The sequence below is a fragment of the Corticium candelabrum genome, chromosome 5, assembly GCF_963422355.1.
Source record: "Corticium candelabrum chromosome 5, ooCorCand1.1, whole genome shotgun sequence".
In the NCBI taxonomy this organism is placed as follows: domain Eukaryota; kingdom Metazoa; phylum Porifera; class Homoscleromorpha; order Homosclerophorida; family Plakinidae; genus Corticium; species Corticium candelabrum.
Genome location: NC_085089.1, coordinates 4,214,408 through 4,240,632, shown reverse-complemented (window position 1 = coordinate 4,240,632; position 26,225 = coordinate 4,214,408). Strand labels below are relative to the sequence as shown.

Here is a 26,225-nt window from a genome sequence, read left to right as displayed (position 1 = left end):
GTGGTGGGGCTGACTCGTTGCTGAGACTTCGGCTTCGGTCTTTGATATTAAAAATTTTGATAATGGCCCCGAAAAGTGGTGGGGCTTCAGCCCCCTCTAGCCTCTATTACGCGACGCTGCTGAGCTGCGTTTCACCAGGAGCTAAGATCTGCATAAAGTCCTACGATTTAGGGCGAGGAGCTGGTATATGTTAATTGAAACGTTCAACGACAGGCTTTTGAAATAAAATAACTTGTCATCAACTTCGCAGCAAGTTAGCAGTCGGCACGGGATTTTCCAATTGTAAATATACACTTTTGAGAATTACTTGCATGCACACAACACAGCAACCACTAATTGTGAGCCGAGTACCAGTGGACTACGACAACCTACGTTTCAAAATGGAACACAAGTAATTAAAGACGTAACGGTCTCGCCTAGCTACACATTCACTATGACATAAGAATAGATTTCATCTATGATTTTGCTATCAAAATCCCTAAGGATGGAATTTAATCCGTAGACTAGGCTCAGATGGCTAATTCGCAGCTTAGTGCGTAGTGCCATTTTACAACTACCAAGATTATGTACGAAAATTTTTGGGTTAATTTTAATCTATATTTATTGATATTAATTGCGCACCCCATCTTGAGGCTCTGGATCCGCGCCTGGGACTCTAGTCAGATACTAGACTAGCTCCTGGTAAAACTCTCCAAGCTCTTCCGCTTGTTATTCCAAAAAGTGTCTGTACACATATCTAGAGGGAAAAGGCATAATCCAAGCACTGACTTTTTCTGCGCTTCATAAAATCTTTCCCTGAGCAATTGCACAAACAAAAGAAGTAAATAAGTCCAACAACATTTGAGTCAAATCACTATCTATATTTGACCAAGGAAGTGATCCATGAAACGGAACAACAACAGTTCTTCTATAGTACTCATTCAGTGTCTCTATTATAGCGTGGTTTCATTGCGTACAAAAACGATGAGATGGATGGCACACAGTGAGCTAGCGGTTTCACACACAGGGTTAACTCGGGTTATCTCGGGTTAGGATACAGTTATGATGACTCCACTCTACCCAATTTGCGTAGAACACGATTAATTATATGCAGAAGATCTAGAGTGGAACAAATACATCGATTGGCTTTAATTAAGTTTTTGCTTGAAAACATAGGAAAGCAGTAACGCCGATAACCGAACACGAGAAGAAGAAGTCATTTGTACGTTGATGCGATTGACTCTAGGGCGTCTTTTGCATATATTAGAGCGTGTCTTCGCTTAACTCTACTCTAACCCGCTTTAACCCAATTTAATTAACCCTACTCGGAGCCAAGGTTAACCCCGTTTAGCACCAGTCTTAACCCGGGTTAACTTGGGTTTACTAAACTCGCGTTCACACGACTGGGATAATTGGAGTCTAACACGAAGTTAAATGAAGTTTAAAAGAACGGTTAAACGTAGTAGAATTTTCTTATCGGCGCGGCCGCAGCACGTGCAAGAAGGCGTACACGGTTGGCGCAAAATTTTGACGCGCAGGCGTATAGCTTACCTCGACTGCGCGCGAGTTAGCAGCTTCCGTGTCGGTTTTCGATGGCAGCTAGAGCAACAACAAACTGCAGCCTCAGATGACGCCCAGGGTAGACACATGCTGTTTAATCAGCAGCTACAGGAGCTGATGACCAAGACAGCTAAAAAGGCAGTCACGGAGATTGCGTGGGCTTCTCGGCCGAGACCAACGCAACTGCGGAAGGTAGTGGTCTACTCAACGCGTCATCTGTCTGGGCGTTCTTTGTTCGTGTAGCCGTCTGCCCGACGTACTGTGGTCAGATAGTGCACGTGCGTCGAAAGTAATTTGCCAGTCGTACGTTTAGCCAGCGCCTAGGGCTTGTGCAGCTTTCATGGGAGTGTTCAGAACTGTTAGTTATGGTAGGCGCGTGCGTTGGTGTCGGCATGGTTATTAAGTTACTGAAAAATGGCTGTTGCGTGGTGGGACGGCAGTACAGAAGAAGGAGTTGCATGATCCGGGAACGGCAGTGATTTGGGACGGCAGGTTGCCGGACAACCTGTAAAGCGGCTCGGAAGACAGGCAACCATAAGCGGCGGACAACTGTGCGTACTATGTACATAGGTAGCTAACATAAGTGTCATGTACTAAGCTCTGAGGCGGATGCGACAAAAAGATCCGTTATCAAGGCATGTTAGTCCTTGGTGCTACACACAATAAGACACATGGCGGGTAAGTACAGAAGCAAAGCTAGCAGAGAGGCGACCGGGCCGAGCCTGACGCAGGTGCGACTGGTCAGCGAAAGGCGAGAGCGACTATGCTGGTGGCTACTGTAGAACCATCCGCGCGTGTTTGGCGCAGGGCCAGCGGTAGTCGGAGTCAATGTTAGCACGATCAGCAGGCGGTCCCATTAAGTGGCGGAACGGCTGGTCCAGGTCTGGCGCAGGGCCGGTGCTAGTCAGGTTAGCTCACGCACGATCAGCATGCGGTCTCTTTCTATGGTGGGACGACTGTTACAGGTCTGGCTCAGTGATGATAATAGTCACGGTAGGCTCACGCACGATCAGCAGGCGGTGCCATCGGAAGCGAACGGCTGATCCAGATCTGGTAGCGATTGGCGAGAATGGCAAGGAATGGGCGGGCAGGACCATCTACGGACGATTAGAGCGGCTGGGATCTATCGACAAAGTGCTGATATCCGCTAATCTAATGTGAAGAAGAAATAGTGTTTATTTTTGCATAAGAAGCCATTGTGGGAGAGTCCGTGAAGACGGAACGGGTTGTACGTGAACGTTATAATTTAACTCTGTTCCACGATTGTTCAGTCCCTGGTGTGCAGGTAACAATACTGGTCTGGATGTGATGCCACCAACGATGGCGTTGAAGCACGTGCCCCTACTTGACCAAGGGGGGATGGACACCGAGCAGCGATCGCAGGAAACGCCCAATGTCGCCACGCCCAGAAGCCAGCAGGAAGGTCCATTCTTTTAAAGTTAAGCGTTCGCTCCCGTGCCAGCAAAGCTGGTAAAGAAAATCCAGGCGCTGAAATTCGTGGACATGGCAGATATATTGCCGGATAACATCGAGATGCGTCGGGGGAGAAGGGCACGGCGAGCGACGCCACTGCCCACGTGGGTGCAATGCTTCACCACATACATGGCAATCGAGGCAGAAGGCACCCAAGTATGGTGCAAGACAACCGGCGTACCTCAGGCTCTTTGTTAGAGAGGCGCAAAGAGCGGGAGGAGATGCTTGGCGGCAGTATGAAGCGAGGATTCGTGAGTTTGCTGCTGTGCACCAATCCAATACGTGGGGAGAGATGCTCCCGTCCATGTACGCGTCGTGCTCCATGGCATCTTGAGCGATGTCTTCCCCGTGCGAGAACTGCATGCCTATAGCTAGATCACGTGTCGGCGAAATGTGCCTGGCAGCGCACCGTCAGCCACCTCTTCCCACAGTCCAACGCACGCCCCATGGCCAGCTCGACCAGATGCGGGCCGTATCCTTATGCGTAGGCTAAGCCGGTGACGGATTACAGCTCCAGACTAACATGTCGCAAGTGGAACATGGGCTCATGCAAAGGGGCGCCGTGGTGCACATTCAATCACGGTTGTCGCAAGTGTGGGAAGCGCAGTCACAAGTCTGGTAATTGCACGAAGATTTGGCGAGCGCGTCCTGAGCTCAACGAGCGGCGGAGGTGCTGGACAGTAGTTGTGCTGTTGTGCTACACTAGTGGTAATATTGATTTCGCGGTCCTCTTTGCGGAGGCTCTTGTCGTTCACATGGGCGTGTGCTGTTGTCTTTTCTGCTGCGTGCATTCCTCTGTTAGTGTCTACACCTGACTGTCTTATACAGCCCAAGCTGACTAAGTAGTTGAAGCTACATATTACATTTTATAACTATTGGCTTTAATTAATTAAGACAGCAACAGTGTAACCCCTTCTGAGTTCTCATATATGTAATAAAATTGGTGTGCACAGAGTCTCCGGGCAGTCGAGCGCTGGCTCGATTGTAACGAGGTTGGTGGGCGACATCGGTATGTGATAGACTTGCTAGCTCTAAACCAGTGCCGTCCTACACAAGACCTGAGGGAGACTTCGGGACAGGCGGCAGCATCGAGTAAAGGTGCGTTTCCTCTTCGACTGGAGGCGTGGAACCACTGCCTGTCATCGCATCCGGAATTAGAGTACGTCATCTACATCTTACGAGGACTTGAACAGGGTTTTTGGATTGGCTTTGACTATAGTCGCTTTGGATGCCATAGGGCTAGACGGAACATGTTGTCAGGAAGACAGAATGCGTCGGTGGTAGTCGAGTACTTACGCGAAGGGAAATCGCTTACTTACTGGTAGAATTGTACCAGTAAAGGGGTCTGACCGTGATGTTCTTAGTAGCCCTTTTGGCGTCATTCCAAATCTCATCAGCCAGAAAAGTGGCGCTTGATTAGACCTGTCGTTTCCTCATGGGGTGAGTGTAAACGATGGCATCGATAAGCAGCTGAGCTCATTGTCATATATTATATATACACGGCTCTGGGTCTAGCAGACCCGTGTAGCGCCGATTCAAAACAGTCCTCCACGGGTATGAGATGGTACCGCCTCTTCTCAATATATTGCGGTTGGTCCTTGGACCAGCATTAGTGTTTAAGTTTCATAATTGCATACCTTGTAATTAAGGCTGTAATACAAGAACAGCGAAGACAGCAGCTAATGATGGCGTGGGGTAGTCTGCTGTAATACAAGAACAGCGAAGACAGCAGCTAATGATGGCGTGGGGTAGTCTGCTGTAATACAAGAACAGCGAAGACAGCAGCTAATGATGGCGTGGGGTAGTCTGCTGTATGGGGGAACACAAACGACAAATTGTAGTGCGCTCTTCACGCAACACACGTACGTACGTCCCTAGCTTGACATGGTGGTTTGTATTCTAGCAGTTACAAGAACAATGTTTTGGAGAGTCTGAACATAGCAGTCATGAACACGGACATTCAGGACTACTCCGCTTGAAAAGTCAACTTTCATATGAAACCTGCTAATTTTATTGGACATGCAGTTTTGTTAATTAACGTTTTGGCATTTAAAAATAGAAGCAAAAAGTAATAGAGTTGTTCATCTTCTGTTTGATCTACAGTTGAGTACATTTAGTAAAATCAATACACAGTTTTCTCAAAGAAAATTAATGAAGCTCATCTCAGTTATTGTGCAGTTGGGCGCGCAGATCCCGGATAAATAACTCCACCTACAGTTGTAGCTCCTAGAGGGCGCGTTCGATTTTTACGGTTCTAGAACTAGAATCAACGGGGGTGAACGAGTAACTTGCGTTCGATTTGCTAAAATTCCAGTTCTGGAACTGCCGCAACGATTCCAACAGTTCGAACTCTAACCTGGAACTGTGGCATGACCACACCCTATTATCACCTGATTACCCGGACGTTTCCGTGAAAACTTACACCTGACGCTACCATCGACCTGTTCCTGACTTCAAGTGAGATTCTCGGCGTCAACTGTTCCTCTGGACCAGAGACTGAACTAAACTGCTGCAACGATAGCCACTTTGTCAACGGTTGCTGCCATTACGTTGAATCTGCGCATGCTCGTGCATAGTACGATTCTGAAACCCAGTTCTAGTTCCAGAACCGTAAATCGAACGCGCCCAAAGACAATTGACGTGCATGTGTTTTATAGGTCCCGGATGTAGAGTCACGGATCTAATCTCGGACATTTCTTAATCTCGGTCACTCGTTCCCTGCCAAATAGCTGCAGCCAGACCTAGCTGCTACGCCAGCGTCATAGTCCTACTGGATAGCAACTAGGTAGAGTGGGTCACGTCAGTATCCGTCGTAACGTTGCTGCTGTAGAACTTGAAAATTGATTGCACCTATTCTCGGTCACAGAGTATCATATCTCGGTCAGTGCTTGCCATCTCGTTTCTACAACTCCGTTTGAGACGCAAGTCATCTGTGTCGATAGGCTCCTTATATGACTTCCTTTTGCCAAATTGTTGGTTTTGTCTTGTCAACCTCTACTCTCGCAGACAACGAAGAAGACGGATGACTCACGGGACATAATCTCGGTCACCTCATCTCGAGTGATTTTCTCTCTTCAGACGCAGATCTGAGGCGTTCTTTTGGCTAATGTTATAGTCATCAACGCTGGCTACTATGCCTACGGGGTGATGTTAGTGCTCATCGTACTGTTGTTACGGCAGAACGTGAAATGTGAGAGACAAATACTCGGACATCCGGGATCATATCTCGGTCAGTCGCTTTCATCGCGTTTATACAAGACGAATTGAGACGGTAGTCATGTCTGTTGAAAGGGTCGCTTTGAATGTTTATGCCACTGAATAGCCGGTTTTGTCTCTTCAGTTTTTACTGTTGCAGGGCGGTGAGAAAGGTGATGGCGTACGGGACATAATCTCGGTCACGCGATTTTAAGAAAGACGGTTTCCCGAGTGTAATATCTCGTGGTTCGCTATTGAAATATCTACTACCAGGATCAAACCCCCGGATGACCAGCACCAGGATACTACACCCCTTCCCACTACCTTTAGCTAACTACGCAACACAACAACAACTGTCAATTTACAGTCACAAGTCTAAACGGTTCGGTTCCTTCCGAATCCTTGTCGATCGCCTTGGTGCTACCGATTCCAGCGTTGACATTGGCTCAGGTGACAGTTCCCTTTCACTTGCTGTAGATGGACTTGGCATCAGTGCCCGGATCACTGGCTCCTCTGGTGTAACTAGAGAATCCTGCAGTGTTAGGTCGAAAGGACCACCAGCAACCACAGGGTCTGGTGCCTTCTGAAAACTCCATCATCTGGTAGTCCTTCACCACAACTCAGTCCGTCTCTAACTACTGGAGGTGTTACCTCTACCTCCCTCTTCCGCAACTGATCTTGGTGTCGGCGTACTCGACGTCCATCGGCTAATTGACACTCATAAGACAGTGGACCCGTGACGGCTAATATCACCCCAGGTACCCAAATTGGGCCATTTGCATGTTTTCTGATAAATACTGTCTTGTACCTGAAATGGACGGTATGTAATATGCTCGTCATGGTAATTCTCCTGTTGTAACTGTGTTTGGACCACTTTCCTCGACACATCCGGGAACAGCCTGTCTATGGATGTTGTCAGCCTTCGCCCCATTAATAGTTGCGCTGGTGCCACTCCAGTGGTTGTATGCGGGGTGGTAGAATAGTTGAGTAAAAATTTTGCCAACTTGGTCTTTACAGACCCTGATGATTGCTTCCGCATGCCAGTTTTAAACGACTGTACTGCCCTCTCTGCAAGGCCATTAGAGGCGGGATGATAGGGTGCTGTCCAAACATGCCTAATACCACTGCCCTTCATAAATCCTTCGAACTCCTGTGACACAAAACAAGGTCCATTGTCAGACACTAATGTATCCAGCAACCCATGAGTGACGAAAGAGTCACGTAGTTTCTCTATTGTGATGGCCGACGTACAAGAATTGCTCGTGTAGTGAATATCCATCCATTTGGTGCGAGCATCCACAATGACAAAAAAGTATGCTCCCATAAACGGCCCTGCATAGTCGACATGCAATCTACTCCATGGCTTTCCTGGCCATTCCTATGCACACAGTGGAGCTAATGGCGGTGCTCTCACTTGCTTCTGGCATGTAAGACACTTCCGAACAGTTCCTTCTATTTCAGAATCAATTCCTGGCCACCAAACTATGGTTCATGCAATCCCTTTCATTCTTGAACAGCCTGGATGCCCATCATGCAGTTGTGTGAGCACTGCCTGCCTTCCTTTCTCAGGCACTAACACGCGGGCACCCCACAGAACACAACCGTCTTGCACTGACAATTCATTTGCCCTAGATTTGTACGGCTTCATTGCATCTGCAAAATCACCTAGTAAGTTAGCGGGCCATCCTTGCAGCACGTATTTCAACACTCTCGCTAGTACAGGATCTTCACGTGTCCACCGTTTGATTTCGTCTGCGGATACAGGACTTTCGAGAACTTCTAACCGATGCCAGAGACTAACAACTTCGAGGGAGGGGGGTGGCAACTCCTCTAAAACATCTGGCTGTCCTCTTAATGGCAATCTGCTCAATCCATCAGCGTTACCATTCATGATTGCTGGTTTATGCCTGAAAGTGTAATGGTGGCCAGATAACTTGAGGGCCCATCTTTGAATCCTTGCTGACGCCATTTCGGACACTCCAGTTCTTTCATTAAACAGGCTCAGAAGTGGTTTATGATCTGAGACTAATGTAAAATGTCTTCCATAGATGTATTCGTGAAAACGTGTAACTCCAAACACTACTGCCAAGCCTTCCCGTTCTATCTTGGCGTATTTTTGTTCTGCAGTCGTCAACGTCCTGGAAGCGAATGCTATGGGACGTTCACTGCCGTCATCTTCCTGGTGAGACGATACCGGCCCGATACCTACTGGTGATGCATCACAAGCTAGGATCAGAGGCTTTCGTGCATCGTAATGAATCAAAACTTTCTGAGAAATCAATACTCTTTTAGATTCCTTGAATGCCGTTTCCCGTTCTTTTCCCCAGTGCCACTTCACTCCCTTCTTCAGTAATTTGTATAGTGGTGGCAATATACTTAAAATATTGTGGAGGAACTTGCTGTAATAGTTTGGTAACTCAAGAAAAGCCTTGAGTTCTTTCACAGATGTTGGTGCGGGAGCTTCCTGGATAGCTCTAACTTTGTCTTTATTCGGATGAGTGCCTTCTGCATCGATGGTGACTCCCAAATACTGCACTGATGGAACCATGAACTGGCATTTCACTCTCTTGAGTAGCAGCCCTGCCGCGGACAACCTCTGGAGGACTTCCTCTAACCGCTGTAAATGCTGATCCTGACACTTCTCAGTCACTAGGATATCATCAAGATATACTACCACCCTCTCAATACCTTGCAACAGATTCTCCATTGTGCGTTGAAATGTGGCTGGAGCCGCAGACACACCAAAAGGTAATCGATTATATTGAAATAACCCCTTGTAGGTGTTTATGGTGACAAAGGGTTTTGACTGCTCGTCCAGTGCCAGCTGTTGGTACGCTTGTGACATGTCGAGTTTGCTAAAAACCTTTGCTCCACCCAATCGTGCAAGAAGGTCATGTATCCGTGGCAGGGGATAGCTATCAGGTTTTGCTACTTGATTGACTGTCATTTTATAATCTCCGCAAACTCTAATAGAACCATCTGCCTTCAAAATTGGGACTATTGGTGCTGCCCATTCAGAGTGCCGTACAGGCTGGACAATTCCAGCGTCCACCAATTTGCAAAGAGCTTCTTCCACTTGTTCTGTGATTGCATGTGGTACATTTCTTGCATGATAGAAACGGGGAGTTGCCTGAGCGTCTACGTGGACCTTGACTTCCACACCCTTAAGAAGACATAGTTCATCTCTAAATACCTCCTCATATTGCTCCAGGATACCATCCAGCTCCTCTCTATCCAGTTGCAAAACCTCGTGGGATGCCTGCAAGTTCATTTTCAGTTCACTCAGCCAGTCACGCCCACATAAACTAGGGCCACTCCCTTTCACGACTAGTAATGGTAGCTCTACCCCCTTTCTGGTCTGAGGGGTACTTGCGTTGACGATGATCCTCCCCAGCAAAGGAATTTTCTCTCCTGTATAGGTCTTCAGGACAATGGCTGTATTACGCAATGCAGGGCGCTCCTATTTCCTCAGCTGCCTGTAAACTGCTTCACTGATCAGTGACACTGATGCATCAGTGTCAATTTCCATGTCAAGCTTTTTCCCTTCTATCATCATTGGAGTAAACCAGGGCTTCTGGTTTGACTCCAAAGAATTTACTATCTCCTCTTTACTCACTTTGTGAGTCACATAGTGATGATACTGTTGTGACTGTTCACCATCCTCAGGTAATTCCCATTCCTGTTCCACTACAGCTGCTTGCTGTTCTTGCTTGCCACCCTTCCCTTTGGCCTTGCATGCTCTAAGTATGTGCCCCATCTTTTCGGACCCGTGACAAATTGCTGACTTAAAACGGCGGCTTGATGGAACATGGCCCTTATAGCCACATCGATAGCAGCTTGACAGAGTGGGTTTCTGGCTGTTGCATTTTGTACAACCACCGGTGGTGTCTCAGGCTTGACATCCACACTTGCGCTAGCACTCAACTATTCAGCATTCTTAGCTGCGAACTCCATCGCTTGAGCCACCTCGTACGCTTTCTGGAATTTCAGATCTCTCTCTGACAGCAACCGTCTCTGAATCCTCTCATCTTGAACTCCCACTACCAGTCTATCTCGCAGCAAATCATCCCATCCTCGTCGCCAGTGTAATATCTCGTGGTTGGCTATTGAAAGAGCTACTACCAGGATCAAACCCCCGGATGACCAGCACCCGGATACTGTACATCAAGTAGGTTGTATTGCGTGATTTATAGTCTACTGTTGTTCTAGAGCTATATTGTCAGGAATGTGTGTGTTTAACTTACTATTTTAGCACTTCAAACTTGTAACGTGATGACTCTGAATTTTCACATTTTGTTGGCAGTTAACTAGAGAGTATTCCTACTTGTTTCTACATTCTTGACTGGCAGATATAATGATTCTTTATCTTGGATGGGATGATTGATGATTTTATCAAGTAGAATTGCACACAAACTGCTTTTCACTTTTATCTCTAGGAGAGTTATGCTGAGAACTTATGATAATGGTGACATGTTGCCAAAGAGAAAACAATCTTTCTCATGACACAGTTTTGAGTCTGAGAAAGTTATGATAATTAGTCCAGTGAAAATATCCAACGAACCTTCTGTGTATAAAATTAGCTAATTAGCTAAGCAGTGCATGTTGTTGATAATAACTGATGTAGCTAAAATCTTACAATCAACAAGATCGTAGTACGTACACAGTTTACAAGTATGCAGAGTCCTGGCATACTCTTGTGACATTCAACTTGTGCCAGAATGGATTCAATGTTTATCTCCATGAGGATCAATCTATCACTCACAAAATTTGCTAATTAGCACTAAACCACATGTACTAAATAAATGTTATCTTAATTATTATTGAAAAACATAGTTTAGACAGGACAACTAAGGCCGTGTTTCCACTAGCTGCACCTTAAACTAGTTTAGCTTAAATGAATTTAAGAACTACACCAGTTCAAGAAAGCGCTGTTTCCACTAGGAACTTGCACATCTGGGATGTGCAAAACAAACTGTCTAGAAACGCCTTATTTTGAAGTATCGGGCTGCTTTGTCGCCGAGTCAGAGCAACTGGTGGTTTTCACTGATTCAGCATCTGCTAGTAGGAATTTGCATGACGATGACCAAAGACACCGTCTTGTCTCTCTCAGTAGCTACTGATTTCTCTCCCCTTGTTAACGACCCTTACATCTTTTAAGGCAATCCTATCCCAGCAAAATAGTCAATATCATCAAAACGACATTGTCAGAAGCCATCTAAACAAGCGCGCTACTGTCATGTGACAGTTAAACCTAAACCACTTTGCTAAGCCTACTTCAAAGTAGGTTTAAGAAATAGGTTTAGGTTTAACATATAACTGGTTTAGTGCAGGTGGAAACAGGTCAATTCTTAAACCAGTTTAGCTTAAACCACTTGTTAAACCGGTTTAGGCACTAGTGGAAACGCGCCCTAACAGTCTAGTTACCAGAATCTGCTATAGTTCTACAAATTCACTACAAAACACTTTCAATCAGCCTTAGTCGACTGTGACCGTATGTACAATGCCCAATGAAGGTAAGACCACTTACCTGAAAGCTGTAGAACCCAAGAAGTGCGCTCATACAAGTGTGACCGAGATTAGGTCCCATAGGTCGATCACCTTTCCCACCGCCCTGCAACAGAAAAACTGAAGAGACAAAACCGGCTATTCAGTGGCATAAACATCCAAAGCGACCCTTTCAACAGACATGACTACCGTCTCAATTCGTCTTGTATAAACGCGATGAAAGCGACTGACCGAGATATGATCCCGGATGTCCGAGTATTTGTCTCTCACATTTCACGTTCTGCCATAACAACAGTACGATGAGCACTAACATCACCCCGTAGGCATAGTAGCCAGCGGTGATGACTATAACATTAGCCAAAAGAACGCCTCAGATCTGCGTCTGAAGAGAGAAAATCACTCGAGATCAGGTGACCGAGATTATGTCCCGTGAGTCATCCGTCTTCTTCGTTGTCTGCGAGAGTAGAGGTTGACAAGACAAAACCAACAATTTGGCAAAAGGAAGTCATATAAGGAGCCTATCGACACAGATGACTTGCGTCTCAAACGGAGTTGTAGAAACGAGATGGCAAGCACTGACCGAGATATGATACTCTGTCACTTGTTCTCCGCCAAATAGCTGCAGCCAGACCTAGCTGCTACGCCAGCGTCATAGTCCTACTGGATAGCAACTAGGTAGAGTGGGTCACGTCAGTATCCGTCGTAACGTTGCTGCTGTAGAACTTGAAAACTGATCGCACCTATTCTCGAGATTAGGAAATGACCGAGATCAGATCCGGGACTCTATAAAACGGTCATATGCTGTCTGGGAATGCAAACCTACTCGTACTGTGTCTAGAGAGTTCAGATTTGTGACAGCTACGTGCTTTGACTGTATTAGACACGTCTACAGCACACGTAAAGAAGACAAAAAGGAACGGGTTGGTTCGGCAAGCGGAACAACGACTTTGTTGATCCTATGTGTCGTTGATCGAAGCACTTCATAATCGTCTTGAGTCGCTAAACGTTCAGCACTTAGCTGCTTCGACTATTTGGTTCATTGCATTGGTTGTGACACTGCAATATGGCGACCATCCCTAGCGACACTGCTCCTCAACAGTAAGAAATCACTGTATTAGCAGCATGTTGCTTACTTCTGTGGTATGTAGCTTCTTGTTGTTGGGAATGGTAACTTATAATGTGTAATGACGTAGTCAAGTTCACGCCGTTCCTAGGTGCACTGTGATGAGGACTCCGTAGGTTTCTGTTTATAGAACCGTATCTACGATTCCTAAAATGGAATGGCGCTTCGGCTTGTATTTATGAGCTAATGACGTTATAATATCAACTTATAGACAGCTTATGTGGTCTATATCTTCGCGTTTCATGCCTTCTTGGAATTTAGACCTAGATAGACGTACACTAGCATTGTACCTGTGTTTGGGTAGGTATTTCCTTGTCACGGTAATCGTAAAGTAAGATTAAGAGCTGTTGGAAGAGATCGGACTCTCTCATATGGCTGTCTATGGATCTGCACACTCACTTCACTTCAAAGCCTTTGGCAGTGTGGTGTGACTAGTGATGAGTCACTGTGGTTAAATGAGTCTAGTCTGTAGCCAAACCCCTCCCCTTTTGATATCTAGCAGCAGGGAAGGGTTTGGTGAAATTGCATGCAAGGACTGGTGCCAGCCGCCACTGACTTTCAGGTGGCAGGGTGGCAGATAATTACATTAACGTAAATGTGCAATCAACCCCACTCAAGTTATGCAATGGGACTGTTGTGCTATGTACTTGGAGTCTCTTTCCAGCAAAACGCACCAAAGAAAAAGAAACGGCTCTTGCAATGCTCAAGCGATGTAGACATCTTGGCAAGTGTAAACTAGTCGAACATTTTTTTGAGACCAGCTGGCAAGACAGAAGCAGCTGGATCGAGCCTGTTTGTGATGCATTTGCCAAACAAAGCTTGATTCGTTTCACAGTCTCGATCAGCAAATTCAAGGGTTGCAGGAAGAGATCAAGGCAATGGCATCGCAGCCTATCGGCAGGTGCTTAGCCGAGGCTTAGTGGTCGAAACAATTAAGCAGAGGTTAGCGCGCAGTTTCGGTGAATTCGTAGCTAATTAGACACCCTATACCATGAACGATACCATACTATCATAAAGTCTGTCCATTGATTGTTGTCAGCCTTCCAACAAGTGAGTCCTCCTGGACAACAGAGAAGAGTGTTCCAGTAATTATCACTTGTCAGCTTAACCTTAATCTAATTACATTGTACTAGTTGGAAAGTTGTGGTCGTATGCCTGGCATCTGTACTAGTGTGCAATTTCACCAAACCCTTTTCCCCGCAGGTAGATATAAAAAGGGGAGGGGTTTGGCTACACAAGACTAGTATGAGTCTAGAAAGATGTCTAGGTGTTACGTATTGTGTTACACATACTGTACTTGTCTTATAATCACTATCACAGATTAGGAATTTAGGAGTGACTCCAGCATCTCCCGAACCTGTCTCGTGAACTGTACATACCGCCGGCTGCCAACTGCTTCTTCCACTGACTGTACATAGGATAGAAGCCAACTCTACCATCCCTCTTAGAACCCCCTAGGAGTTTGTCTCAACTCTTATTGACAACGCCACAAGGGCAGTGAGCAGTATACTGACGACTCACTGGGTGCTCCCACTCCACTAGTTGCTTTGTTCCTTTATGCTCTAGAGCCTCACTAATCGGCTCGGTATAGGAGTTGCTGGAGTAGTCACAAGACCTCACGTGCAAAGCCAGTTTGGGAGATACTGGAGTTGTGCCAGAATTTGAAGCAACTTGAAAGGCTTTTCTTGCCACTGTCATTGCTGAATCTAGTTTTTATATATACAACTTTGTCTTTTGCTACAGGTGCTGTTTTTGGTATTGATATTGCTGTCACAATTTAGGTATGCGCTTCAAAACAAACTCGTTAAGACAGCCAAGAAACGTCGTAACTCAACAACTGAAGCTGTTTCTCAGCTAGCAAAACTTCTCCCATTACCTTCAGGAACTAACAAAGAGAAGTTGAAAACGAATCACATTCTCCGGCTTGCTGTTAGCTACATTCGAATGAAGCAATTGATTCAAGGCAGTATAATGCCGTTGTATGGCAAGGAAAGGGGGAAGAAAAGTTGCAATATGAGAAGAACTACTGCACCTCTTCAAGGTGTTTCATTGGCAAAGAAGAGGAGACTACATATGTCCCAGTCATTGCAACTGCCATCAGGGGATGTTCTCAATGTCAGTGGTTACAATTGATTAACTAAATAGACAACTAATTTAAATACTTGAGATTTTAAAAAAATTTTGTCAGATTGCCAGTGAGTGAGTCCATGGTTTGTTAATTTTGCAGTGATATAGCAAACACAAGCATAATGATGCTTTGATTTCCTATGGAGACATTGTGTTAGGATTCTGAAAAATGCTTTTTTTGCTGAGGCTACCTAATGTTTAGTAAGAAATGCTCACATGACAGCTTGTGTCTTCTGTAACCACGAAGCTCAAGTGGTCATCAGTTTGGTTATTGACAGACCATTAATGACAAGCTTCGATACTTATGATTTTGTTATTTGTAGTACACACTGCATTTTTTTATCTTACTGCACTCTAGGCGTGTTGCACTTGAGGGTTCATTGTGTTGGTGGATGCATTTTGAGCGACATCTTGTCTACAAAATATCTATTACATTATGACTATAAGAAAGACAATTTTTGTTTTATCTATCTAGTATAACTTAGCTTATTATTGTAAGATAACGGTTACCGCTGTGCACTTCGTGACAGTCAGAATCGCTCTGGTCTATTTCCGATTACACATACGGGATAGTGAATCTAATTACATTACATGTCATCTATCTGTCTCTGGGTGGCTTCAACTCAAAAGTGCAGTGTCAAGCAATGGTTGCTAATTACGTAGTGTAGTCCTCCAGTAGGCGTCGTGGTGGTCTTGAGATCCTCCCCAGCCTTGTTGTTTTGACTGCAGGTTGGCTTGCAGGTGCAGTTGGGGACTTGGCAGATTTTGGAGGGCTTTCTGTATTCGGAGATCTGATCTCCGTGTCTGGCAGTACGTTTGTCTCTTCAGGTTGATTTGGTGGTTGTCCTTCTGACAGGCTGGTGTTTGTTTGTTGTCCCGTCGGAGTGTACTTAGCGAACATTGTGTTGTCATCCCACACTTCTGTTGTCCTGTTTATGTGTGTTCTAGTTCTTCTCACTGTCCGTCCATTTGCTAGTCTGAGGATGTAGGATTGGGGCTCTGTGTGGTGTCCAATGACTTTTGCTGGTACCCATTTTTTTCCTCTCATTGTCCTTACGCTTTCATCAGGAAGCAGAGGTGAGTTCGTTGTGTTTCCTGTGGCTCCATAGAACGCATATTGGGATTGGTGGGCGATTAGTTTTTGTCTGGTCTTGTCTGCATCCATGTTATGTGGAACCAGAGTCTCAGTATTTATTGTTAGTTGGGTTCGGAGGTGTCTCCCCTGTAGCAGGATGGCAGGAGTAGGCAGGTCTCCTCCTATTGGTGTGTTCCTAAGGACTCTTAGAGCGTCATTGATTGTACGGCCCTCCTCCAACATCTTGGCCATCATTTTCTTGACTGTTTGGACACCTCTTTCCGCTTGGCCATTGCTGGCTGGGTAGCCTGGACTGGATGTGGTGTGTTGAAATCCCAGCTTCCTGGAGAACTTGCGAAATTCTTCGTTGGCGTATTGTGGCCCGTTGTCCGAGAATATTGTTTCTGGTATTCCAAAATTGGCAAAATGCTTGTCTAGGATAGTTATCACATCAGCTGCTTTTGTTGACTGGAGGTGATCTATGGTCACCCATTTGCTGTAGTAATCGATGGTAAGTAGGTAATGTTCCCCTTGTAGTTCAAACAAGTCTGTTCCCACTTTCTGGTAGGGGTAGTGTGGAACATCATGAGGTTTAGTGTCTGGCTTTGGGTTCTGGCTTCGATTTTCTTGGCATTTGCTGCAACTCGCTACCATGTCATGTATTTCATTGGTGTAGCCAGGCCAGTACACTGACGTCTTGGCCCTTTCTATACACTTCACTATTCCATAGTGTCCCTCATGTATACTGTTCATCACCGTTTTGCGCATTGTCACAGGGACGACAGCTTGGCTTCCTTTGAGGACTATGCCGTCTTTCTCTGTTAGGTCGTGTCTCACATTCCAGTACGGTTTGATTGGACCCGGGACACTCCTCCTTGTAGGTGGCCATCCTGTGTGTATGTAAGTGATGAGTGCCTGCATTGTAGGGTCTTGTCTGGTCGCTTCCGTACATCTTTCACGTCCAAGTGGTGTGGGAATGATTTGCTCTGTGACGGAGTCGATTTGCTCTTCTGTTAGTTCATCATAGTCTGTATAGGGTGTTGTAGATGGCATTCTGCTCAGAGAATCGGCCAGGACCATTTCTTTCCCGGAATGGTGCTCTAGCGTGTAGTTGTATTTGAGACATCGTAGGCGCATTCTCTGAAGCCTAGGACTGACTTCAGCAAGGGGCTTTTTCAGTATTCCAAGTAGTGGCTTGTGGTCAGTCTCCACTATGACATCTTGTCCATACACATACTGATGGAATCTTGTTAGTCCAAACTGGATGGCAAGCATTTCCTTCTCTATTTGTGCATATTTCTGTTGTATGCTGGACATTGTTCTTGACGCGTATTCTACTGGGTGCCCCTCTTGAATAACAGCTGCTCCCAACCCATGTTGTGATGCGTCCACAGTTAGTCTCACTGGTAATGCTGGATCAAAAAGTCGTAGTACTGGGGCCTTTGTCACTAGATCTTTCACATGCTGTAGGGTGCGGTCGTGAACGGAGTCCCACACCCATGCAGTCTCCTGCTGTGTTAGCTGTCGCAGTGGGCTGGCTGTCTCAGCCAAAGTAGGACAAAATTTCGACAAATATGTAACCAGGCCCAGGAGTCTTGAAACATCTGTCTTGGACTGTGGCTTTGGGAATTGCTCAATGGCCTCGACTTTTTCTGGGTCAGGTTTTATCCCTTCTGATGTAAGCACATGTCCCAGATACTTTAATTCAGTCTTTCTGAACTGGCATTTGGATCGGTTGAGTCTAAGGTTCAGCTCCCTACACCTTTCGAGGACCATCTGAAGGCGTTTGTCGTGCTCCTCTACGCTACAGCCTGATACAAGGATGTCATCCACATAGGTGTGTACCCCAGGTATGTCTGCAAAGGATTCTGTCACTATTCTGTGAAACACTTCTGGGGCAGAGCTGATTCCGAAAGGTAGTCGGCAATACCGGTAGCGCCCAAAAGGAGTTGCCACTGTTGTCAAGTAGCTACTTTCCTTGTCTAGGGCAATCTGTAGAAAACCAGATGTAGCATCTAGGGTTGAGAAATATTGTGAGCCTGCCAACGTGCCGAATATCTCTTCGGGTGTTTTCAATTGATAGTGCTCCCTTTGTATAGCCTTGTTCAACGCTCCTGGATCAATGCATATCCTTAGTTTGTCTTTACCTGGCTTTGTTACAAGGACTATGGGACTGACCCAATTAGTAGCCTCTGTTACTTTGGCTATGATGCCTTGTTTCTCCATTTCATCCAGTTGTGACTTCAGTTCCTGTCTGTACCTAAATGGAACTCTTCTAGCTGGTTGGATGACTGGTTGTGCATTTGTCTTTAGTTTGATGCTGTACTCTCCTGGTAGTCGTCCCAGTCCTTTAAAGACATCTTTGAACTCTGATATAGCTGTGGGTGTGTCCCCTGTTGCATCCACTGCTAGGGTCTGTTGTATTAGTCCCAAGTCAGTGATGGAAGGCAATCCTATGAGCGTCTCCACGTTCTCTCGTACTATGATGAATTCCATCCTGCGGGTGACTCCTTGAAATGTTGCCTCCATGGTTGTTTTCCCACAGACATCTAATTTTGTTCCTCCGTATGCTGTTAGCTGAACTTCTGTTGGCGTGGGAGGGCTAGCACAGAGGACGCGGTAAGCAGTGAATGGCAGTATGTTGCACGTTGCACCTGTGTCGATTTTGGCTTTCAAACCTCTCCCTCCTATGTCCAGTATTATGTTCCAGACTTTAGCCTTTGTTTTACTGGTTTGTGTCGTGGTACCGGTGCAGTAAGCGAAATGGTCTCTCTCCTCGTTCTCTGGTGTGTCTGGTGTGGCTCGTTGTGGCGATATCGCATTGGCCGTCTCCTTTGTTGTTTGTCGTCGGGCTAGTCTGTCCTTTTCTGCCTTTTTGCATGCTTCCGCCGTGTGATTCATAATGCCGCAATATTTGCATTGTTTTCCCCATGCTGGGCAGTTTTTTGGTTTGTGGTTTGTCGCGCAGTAGTGGCAAGGGCGCTGCTTCATGGCTTTCACCATGTGTACCGCCGCCGCGTCGGTGACGCATTCTTTCAAGGCTGTGGCGGTTGATGTCATACTGGCAATGTAACGGGTTGTCGCTTCCATTGACCTGCACATGTCTACAGCTTTGGTTAGGGTTAGGTCAGATTCTGCCAACAGTTTCTCGCGGACGTTGTCTGCGGTGATATTGATTACAATCTGGTCCCGGATGATCTTCGTTTTCTCCTCTTGGTGATATCCGCAGGTTTCCACCAGGCGCAGCAAATCTGTGTAGAAGCTGTCGAAGGGCTCATTCGGTTGTTGTTTCCTCTGCAGGAACAGGAATCTTTCGTAGATTTCATTACTTTTAGGCTTGAAGTAGTTGTTGAACGCTCTAATGACGCAGTCCAGTTTGTCCTCGTCGCCGTCTGCGGCCCAAGTGAATGTTCGGTAGACGGAGATGGCTTCCCCTCCCATTGCCGTGAGTAGTATTGCGACTTTCGTTTTCTCGTCTTCTTTGTCCTTCTTTGTTGCTGTCATGTAGAATGTAAAATGGTCCCGCCACTGTGGCCATTCTTTGGCTGCTTCCAGTGTGGTTGTGAATGCTTGAGGCGGTTTCAGTCCTTCTGCCATGCTGTTGTCGGTTCTTTCCTCCTGACACCATGTAAGATAACGGTTACCGCTGTGCACTTCGTGACAGTCAGAATCGCTCTGGTCTATTTCCGATTACACATACGGGATAGTGAATCTAATTACATTACATGTCAATTATGAGGATTTAAACTGTCGTATGCTTATTTGAAATTATTTGGATATCAATAATTGTTACTGTGGGTTTCTCATTGAGAAAAAATTTGTGATTTTTCAACTGTTGCACTACAGTTTTAACACTGAGTTTCAGATATGCATTTGATTTTTATGGGTCCTTTTATAACATTAGCCATACATGTATATATCTACTGTAAATCAACAAAATTTTGTAAGTGAAAAACTTTTGTGTAAGTGTCTAAACTTGCCATTTCGTAAGTGTTGATGAACATAGCCACTTTTCTGTGCAGACCATCAACACGAAGTTAACAGAAAATCAAAACGGTGCCTTGTGTCACCGGGTGTCAGTCAGTCTGACACGCATGACACGTGATGATTATTTAGCCTTGACACTAGGCCTTTCTTTGCTTTTGGTGGTCCTTCCAAGCGAGGATAACGAGGTGGTATCACGTGATGTTGTCTCCGTAAAGCGAAGGGAGGCCTAGTAACTCTATGTCACGTGACAACTAGTTTGCCACCTGATCTATTTTGCAAATGATGATTGGTTGATTGTAAATCACATTTAAGTTACTTCCTGATTATTTCCTCTGAACCATGCGAAAATCAGCAAACCATCGCTCACCTTACAGGTGTCATTTAGTGTGCTACAACAGCTTGTGCGCAAGACGTGTACTGACCGAAGAATATCGTTTGGGCGTGTTTGTAGGTTGCAAACAGTTCCAGTATTCTCCCTACATCGCAGCAGTGAAGGTATCTCTTTTAGTCGCGTGGAGCGATTGCTTCTGGAGTAGCTTCAGGCTGACTTCAGCCACGTAGAAATTTCACGTGTAGTCACAATGGCTTTCAATCTATTCCGGGAGCATGATGATAGTTTAAGACAAAAGCGTACATGTGCAGTAGCCTAGTCGCTATTACGTAGTCTTCTAGTCAACGACAAGAGAGTACAGAGTCTGCGCATTGTCTTTTTGTGCACAACATGGCTGTACAGTCTTTGCGCTCGTTTCTCTACACTAACTAAACAGTAGGAAGCATCACGAAGTCCAGCATGCTGGGGACCACCCTGGATTTATCTCCAAATTCTACTCCACATTTTCAGCTTAAACAACTTTACGGCATTGCGCAGAACTAAAGAGCTTTTCATAAGTTTGCACTTATTTTCGAAAAAATGTAACGCATTTCAAAAAGGAGGTAGGGTCAGAACAACTTTTGAATTGAAACGTACAAATTACATAATTTCTACTTTGCCGTCTATAGTTGACCAGGAACTACCTGGGAGACAATTGTTGTATCAACTTCTACTTCTAGTGTTGCTTGCTCATTCTGTCAATTGGTGACAGAATAGTGTACAGTGTCAATCGAGAATGTGGAGACACAGATACAAAATGTGCGATAAGGGTTTTGAATAGAGGGGAGGTAGGGGTCATGGTTTGAAATGCATTACATTTGAAAATAAGTGCAAACATATGAGATGCTCTCTGTAATACTAAACTCTGAGTAAAAATTGCTTGTGACTTTAAAAGCCTTTAACAGTTTCAAGCATTGTTTGAGGAGTGGTCAGGAGCAGATTCGGTGTTGTGTTTTTACATGTGAATACGATTAATCACATAAGTGTATTACATTGGCAAAGTTTTCAAGCGTACGTTACTTGATAACGGTTTCGTAGGTAAGAGAAGTAACAACGCAATGAGAAATAAAGTTTGCTGTCACACACATGACTAATACTTCATGTTATTGCAACACGCATGCACACACACACACACACACACACACACACACACACACACACACACACACACACACACACACACAGCTGTGTCACTTTTATTTTTCTTTAGATGCATATGCCCTGTTTTACACACCAGATGTGACCAGAGGTTTAGAGATCTGCACTGCTGGAAGTAGTGCATTTATAAAAATATATTGATTATTTTTAGTATGTTTGCATTCTAATTCAGAAGGAACCATAAGAAACGGGACTTGAGAGTCACGAAACTTGGCAAGTAGCTCAAAATGAATAGGGGTGAACTGACTTCTGGTCTGAGGGCTATCTGGCTGGCTGGCTGGCTGGCTGACTGACTGGCTGGCTGACTGACTGTCTGACTGGCTGGCTGACTGACTGACTGATAAAGATCATTTATTGAACATACAAGGCACTACGTACATCATAGGAAGTCGAAACATAATAGTCGCTACTGAAATCTAAAACCCACTAATGAATGCTACTTTGAAGTTCGCAGTCTAAAGCTATATCAGCACTAGAACTTTGTAAATGAAGTCTGTCAATCTTCTTCAGCAAGACTTTAGCATTTCATCTCTGTAGGATTACACTCAATTTTTTTCTCCAGTAGGAACGGAATTCAGCCTTGTTGCATTTTCCGTCGCTGTCCCTTGATCGCAATGACAAAGTGTTCAGGTAGTCTGTCGCAGTATTCCCCCAGTGACCGAAATGTTCAAAGACTAACGGCGCAAAGTTAGGGGTGGAACCTCCAGGTAAAAGATCTTTTAAGTATTTGGCCTTCTTCTTTTCTTCTCTTCTGGATGCAGCACATCCACTTTCACTACTCGACCTGGGAAAAGCTTCGCAGCTCCAAGGGTGGGAGAGTGAAATATCAAGGTCAATGTTAGAACCATCTCCAGCATCGAAAACCACAATGTCCGGTCGATTACTATTGTTTGTGTACCTGTCTCGCACTTCTTTTCTGTGGTGAAGACCCACCTCCTTGAGGCACTCGCACCAGCCTGCTACGACACTGTCATGTTGCCATACAGGTCCACCCCCGTGTTTGCAGGTCAAGAAATGGTATCCATAATCATCTGCTTCTTTCCCACACTCACAAATAGGTGCCAGGGACTTGAAGGGCATTGGGCATCCCAGCCTCAGAAGAGCCGCTAACCGAAATTCGGAAGGCTTAAATGCAAGCTTATCTGAGGAAGGTGCTGCCTCTAGCCATGAGCCACATCCAGGACCTTGAATCGACCTTAGACGAGCAGCCTGATGTTGATCCTGAGATTGATCCAGAAGGTGTTGAAGACTAGTTGTAGATAACTCGTCCGTGATGCGATGTTGTAGCTTGATGGGCTGATCGGTTAAGTCAGTGAAGCAAACCCCTCCAAGGGTGCTTGGCGTGCCCGCCAAGAGAGAATCGATATGCTGCTTAGCTTCTTTTAGATTCTGTCCAGTTGCGCCCAGATTGTCTAATATTGACTGTGAGCTTTCCCAGATATATGAGAATCTTTTCGGCAGTATTGCTGATGAGTGTACCCAACCTGCTAGGAAAGATGCAGGTGAAATTTTTTCGACTGAAGTCATTCCGAATCCCCCTTTTCTTATGGGCAGGATGGCTTGCGACCATTGAGCCTCAGATGTATTGGTGACACCTATGATGTGACTAAAGGACGCATGCGTTATGCTATCATGGATGGTTGCCGCAGGCTTGAGTAAGGAAGGAGGAACTGTTCTTGTCAAATGATTCATGCGAGTTGTGTGGCAGTGCCTCAAAAGGAGCATGGAGCTCTGAGGGTCATCCAGCGACACAATCTCTTGGCAAAGCAAGCTGCCTGACTTGGCGAACTCGATGCACTGTGATGCAACAAAGTCGAATCTCCCAATGGGTGTCCCCAGTAACACAGATCCTTCCACGGCTCTGGGAAAAGGAGCCAAAATTTCAGTGGACCCTGGAGAGTAGATTTGACACTTTTGATCAGCAATCAGTAAACCAGATTCTTCAGCCAATGAAAGCTTCAGATTAGCAAAGGAATCAAGTACAGGCCCCTCATTGCCGAGCAAAAAGATGTCATCCAGGTAGGCTAAGACTACTATTTCCGGGTAGTCAGCTTGAATTTTGGTGATTGTAGGGTGAATTCCTAAGGCAAATAGGACTGACTGATTGGCTGACTGACTGGCTGGCTGTCTATTTTATTAGGGCATAACATGTCTACATACTTTCATTAGAATAAAGTGCTTCATCAATCAAGTTATATTATTTAATGTGTGAAGCACAGGCTGTATTTGTCTCTACTAACTACAGTATCCTCGATTAGTCTCTTCATTGAAAACTTAGACAAGTTTGTTGTTACATATTTGAAAAGTCACAGAAAAACGCCATCACCAGTACAACATGAACTCGGTATCTATTCGTTTTCTTCAATGATCCTTGTTTTCTTCCCAATTCATGCAGCTAATTTCTGCTTATGTTCCCTATGTCCTGTAATGCTAAAAAACTAGTGGAGCAATTTTGGGGCTAGGTCGTGGCAAGATCTCCTTTGAATATCAAGCAGACCTTCCAACCTAGCTAAATCAAAATGCGTGAGTTTTGGGAGGAATGCTGGAGATATAAATTTCTTAGCCACAGCTACAATAGCACATTAATATCAATAACTTTTATGTTGTAATAAGTGTTAAATAACATTGCATGCCCGATCGGAGTAGTAGCCATTAACTTAAGTTAATAAATTATAGTGCATGTAGCTAATATATAATAATTAGTCAGAGTCGCACATCTTTTGGTTCAACCGTCTGGTTTGCTTTAGAAAGCAGGTTTCACTTATAGCTTTTGTTCAGAGAGTAGAGTACCACTTGCAGAGGGCTTCTTTAGAGTGACAGCAGCATGTTCATGGTTAGAAAATAGAAAAGGGGAGGGGCTGGCTATGTGAGACTAAAATTAGTTCAATGTATGGGGTAACAGTTTATCTAAAGAGTTTTCCAAAATCAACTCCTTCTATATCCAGTTGACCAAATTTAGAAAGAACCGGATAAAGAGAGGGGCTGACACATATAAACGTCTAGATATACGTTAATGTATCAGGTATTTACTAGTATGTGTTCTGTACATGCATATACGGTTATACAGAACAGGCACACCTGTAACTGTCAGTTACACCTGTACCTGTCAGTCACACCCATTAGTTACACCCACCAATGGTCAGAATGCAGGAGATGTAAGGCCAAATGCGGGTAGGCGGGAGAAGGGTCCCAAATGCGTGAGTCTCCCACTTATGCAAAAGAGTTGGCAGCTCTGTATTTGTAAGATTTTCTAATTCCTGTTATGTCACTGTATATTAGCAGGTTTTTTGCAGCTCCTTTCACTATGTCTTTCTGCCATTGGTGAGCCAAAGAAACATCACATTCATGGCTGACATCAGAATCAATGTCATAGAATTTAATGTGTTGTTCTCCCTCAGTCTGTACGTATCTGTTCCTGGGTTCTGTTTGACGTGTTTTTGTATGATGAGAAAATACCATCAAGCTATGCTCCAGCACCTTTTTCCTGTAATAACCTAAGCCTGGCAGCATCTTGATCTGACTTTATTATTATATATTTTTAATGAAACCATCTTATTGTTTTTTTTGGAGATATTCAAACTTGAAGGTGCCCACTCATGATTCACCGCACAAGTGCAAACACACCCACGTAAACTTGAAACGTGCCACGATTTCAAATTGTGTCATAACAAAGCAAAGCAAGCAAACATCTTAGGGTGCAACATGTTCTATGACGTACACAGTCTGTATTCCTAGCACAAAGAGAAATGCGCATCACGTTCTTGTCTGCCACGGCAGTTTTGCTCTTTGTAGAGTTATACATCAATTACTGGACACTCCCCAATATTGGACACCGGCGTACAGAAACCAGACGAAGATTTCTTGTATATCTAAGGCATGACTGTAGAGAGTAGTCACACGGTAACACGACGTGCTAGATTCAGCTTGATCACTTGGCGTATTGCTGTTCACGGAGACAAAATAGAACTTCTGCTGCTTTTCCCATATATCAGACACGCCCATTAAATATTGGACACGCTCATCAAATATCAGACAGCCGCCGGTTTGACGGTACTACAGTTCACTGTCTGCACCTTGAAATAATAGGTACATGTCTTTTCTACTCGGAGTGATAACAACAGGTTGGCAGCTTTGCATGTTGCTGTTCAGGAAGCTGAAGAAGAGGGGTGGGTCTTATTCTCTATAATCGGACACCCGACTTTGCTTGATGTGAGTGCAAATAGGCAAGAACCGTGAAGAAGTGTTAATACTGACTGCGGACGTTTTGTAAATTCTCGACGAGCATGAAGAGCCTTTGACTCGTCTCTGTATCGAAAGAATTGAATCTACATGTGCTAAACTGAGAACATTTGTATTTAACACGTCCTGAACATGCCATCGTTCGTGAACAAATGAATCTAGAGACGGCGGTAGCTGGGCTTGATCATGAGCAGTATATAGCCTTGCGTAGCCAGACCCTATCGCCGCATTATACACACGTCGCCTTAACATCTAGAACACGGGTTTTTGCAATCGTAGTTGTCTATTCTGCATCTATATTGAGCATACACGCATCATAGGAGTCATTTCAAAATCTGCTTTTCTCTCCAAATACTTTTGTTTGCTATGGAGACTAGTCAAAGACGTTCCGTGCTCGGTGGGCATTTAGTAGACGTCTGCAGTCAGCATTAACA

At 45.0% G+C, this 26,225-nt stretch overlaps 3 protein-coding genes and 1 long non-coding RNA gene across 4 annotated transcripts; 1 reads left to right on the top strand and 3 right to left on the bottom strand.

Moving 5' to 3' along the window:
* Positions 1-10,728: 10,728 nt before the first annotated feature.
* LOC134180063 (uncharacterized) lies at positions 10,729-12,522 on the bottom strand. The gene is made up of 3 exons (XR_009969929.1): positions 12,293-12,522; positions 11,735-12,230; positions 10,729-10,958 (listed from the first exon to the last, which is right to left on the bottom strand). It is a non-coding gene; the product is annotated as an uncharacterized LOC134180063 (long non-coding RNA).
* Positions 12,523-12,626: 104 nt separating this feature from the next.
* On the top strand, positions 12,627-15,112 carry LOC134180062 (uncharacterized). The gene is made up of 2 exons (XM_062647143.1): positions 12,627-12,810; positions 14,617-15,112. The coding sequence occupies exons 1-2, from the start codon at positions 12,776-12,778 to the stop codon at positions 14,966-14,968; spliced, it is 387 nt and encodes a 128-aa protein (XP_062503127.1). The 5' UTR covers positions 12,627-12,775; the 3' UTR covers positions 14,969-15,112.
* A 397-nt stretch (positions 15,113-15,509) lies between these two features.
* On the bottom strand, positions 15,510-19,634 carry LOC134179575 (uncharacterized protein K02A2.6-like). The gene has a single exon (XM_062646512.1). It carries the CDS (start codon positions 19,632-19,634, stop codon positions 15,618-15,620), a length of 4,017 nt encoding a protein of 1,338 aa, XP_062502496.1. The 3' UTR covers positions 15,510-15,617.
* Positions 19,635-21,906: 2,272 nt separating this feature from the next.
* LOC134179574 (uncharacterized) lies at positions 21,907-24,672 on the bottom strand. Its single transcript, XM_062646510.1, has 2 exons — positions 24,656-24,672; positions 21,907-23,680 (listed from the first exon to the last, which is right to left on the bottom strand). The coding sequence occupies exons 1-2, from the start codon at positions 24,670-24,672 to the stop codon at positions 22,078-22,080; spliced, it is 1,620 nt and encodes a 539-aa protein (XP_062502494.1). The 3' UTR covers positions 21,907-22,077.
* Between the last annotated feature and the right edge of the window lie 1,553 nt (positions 24,673-26,225).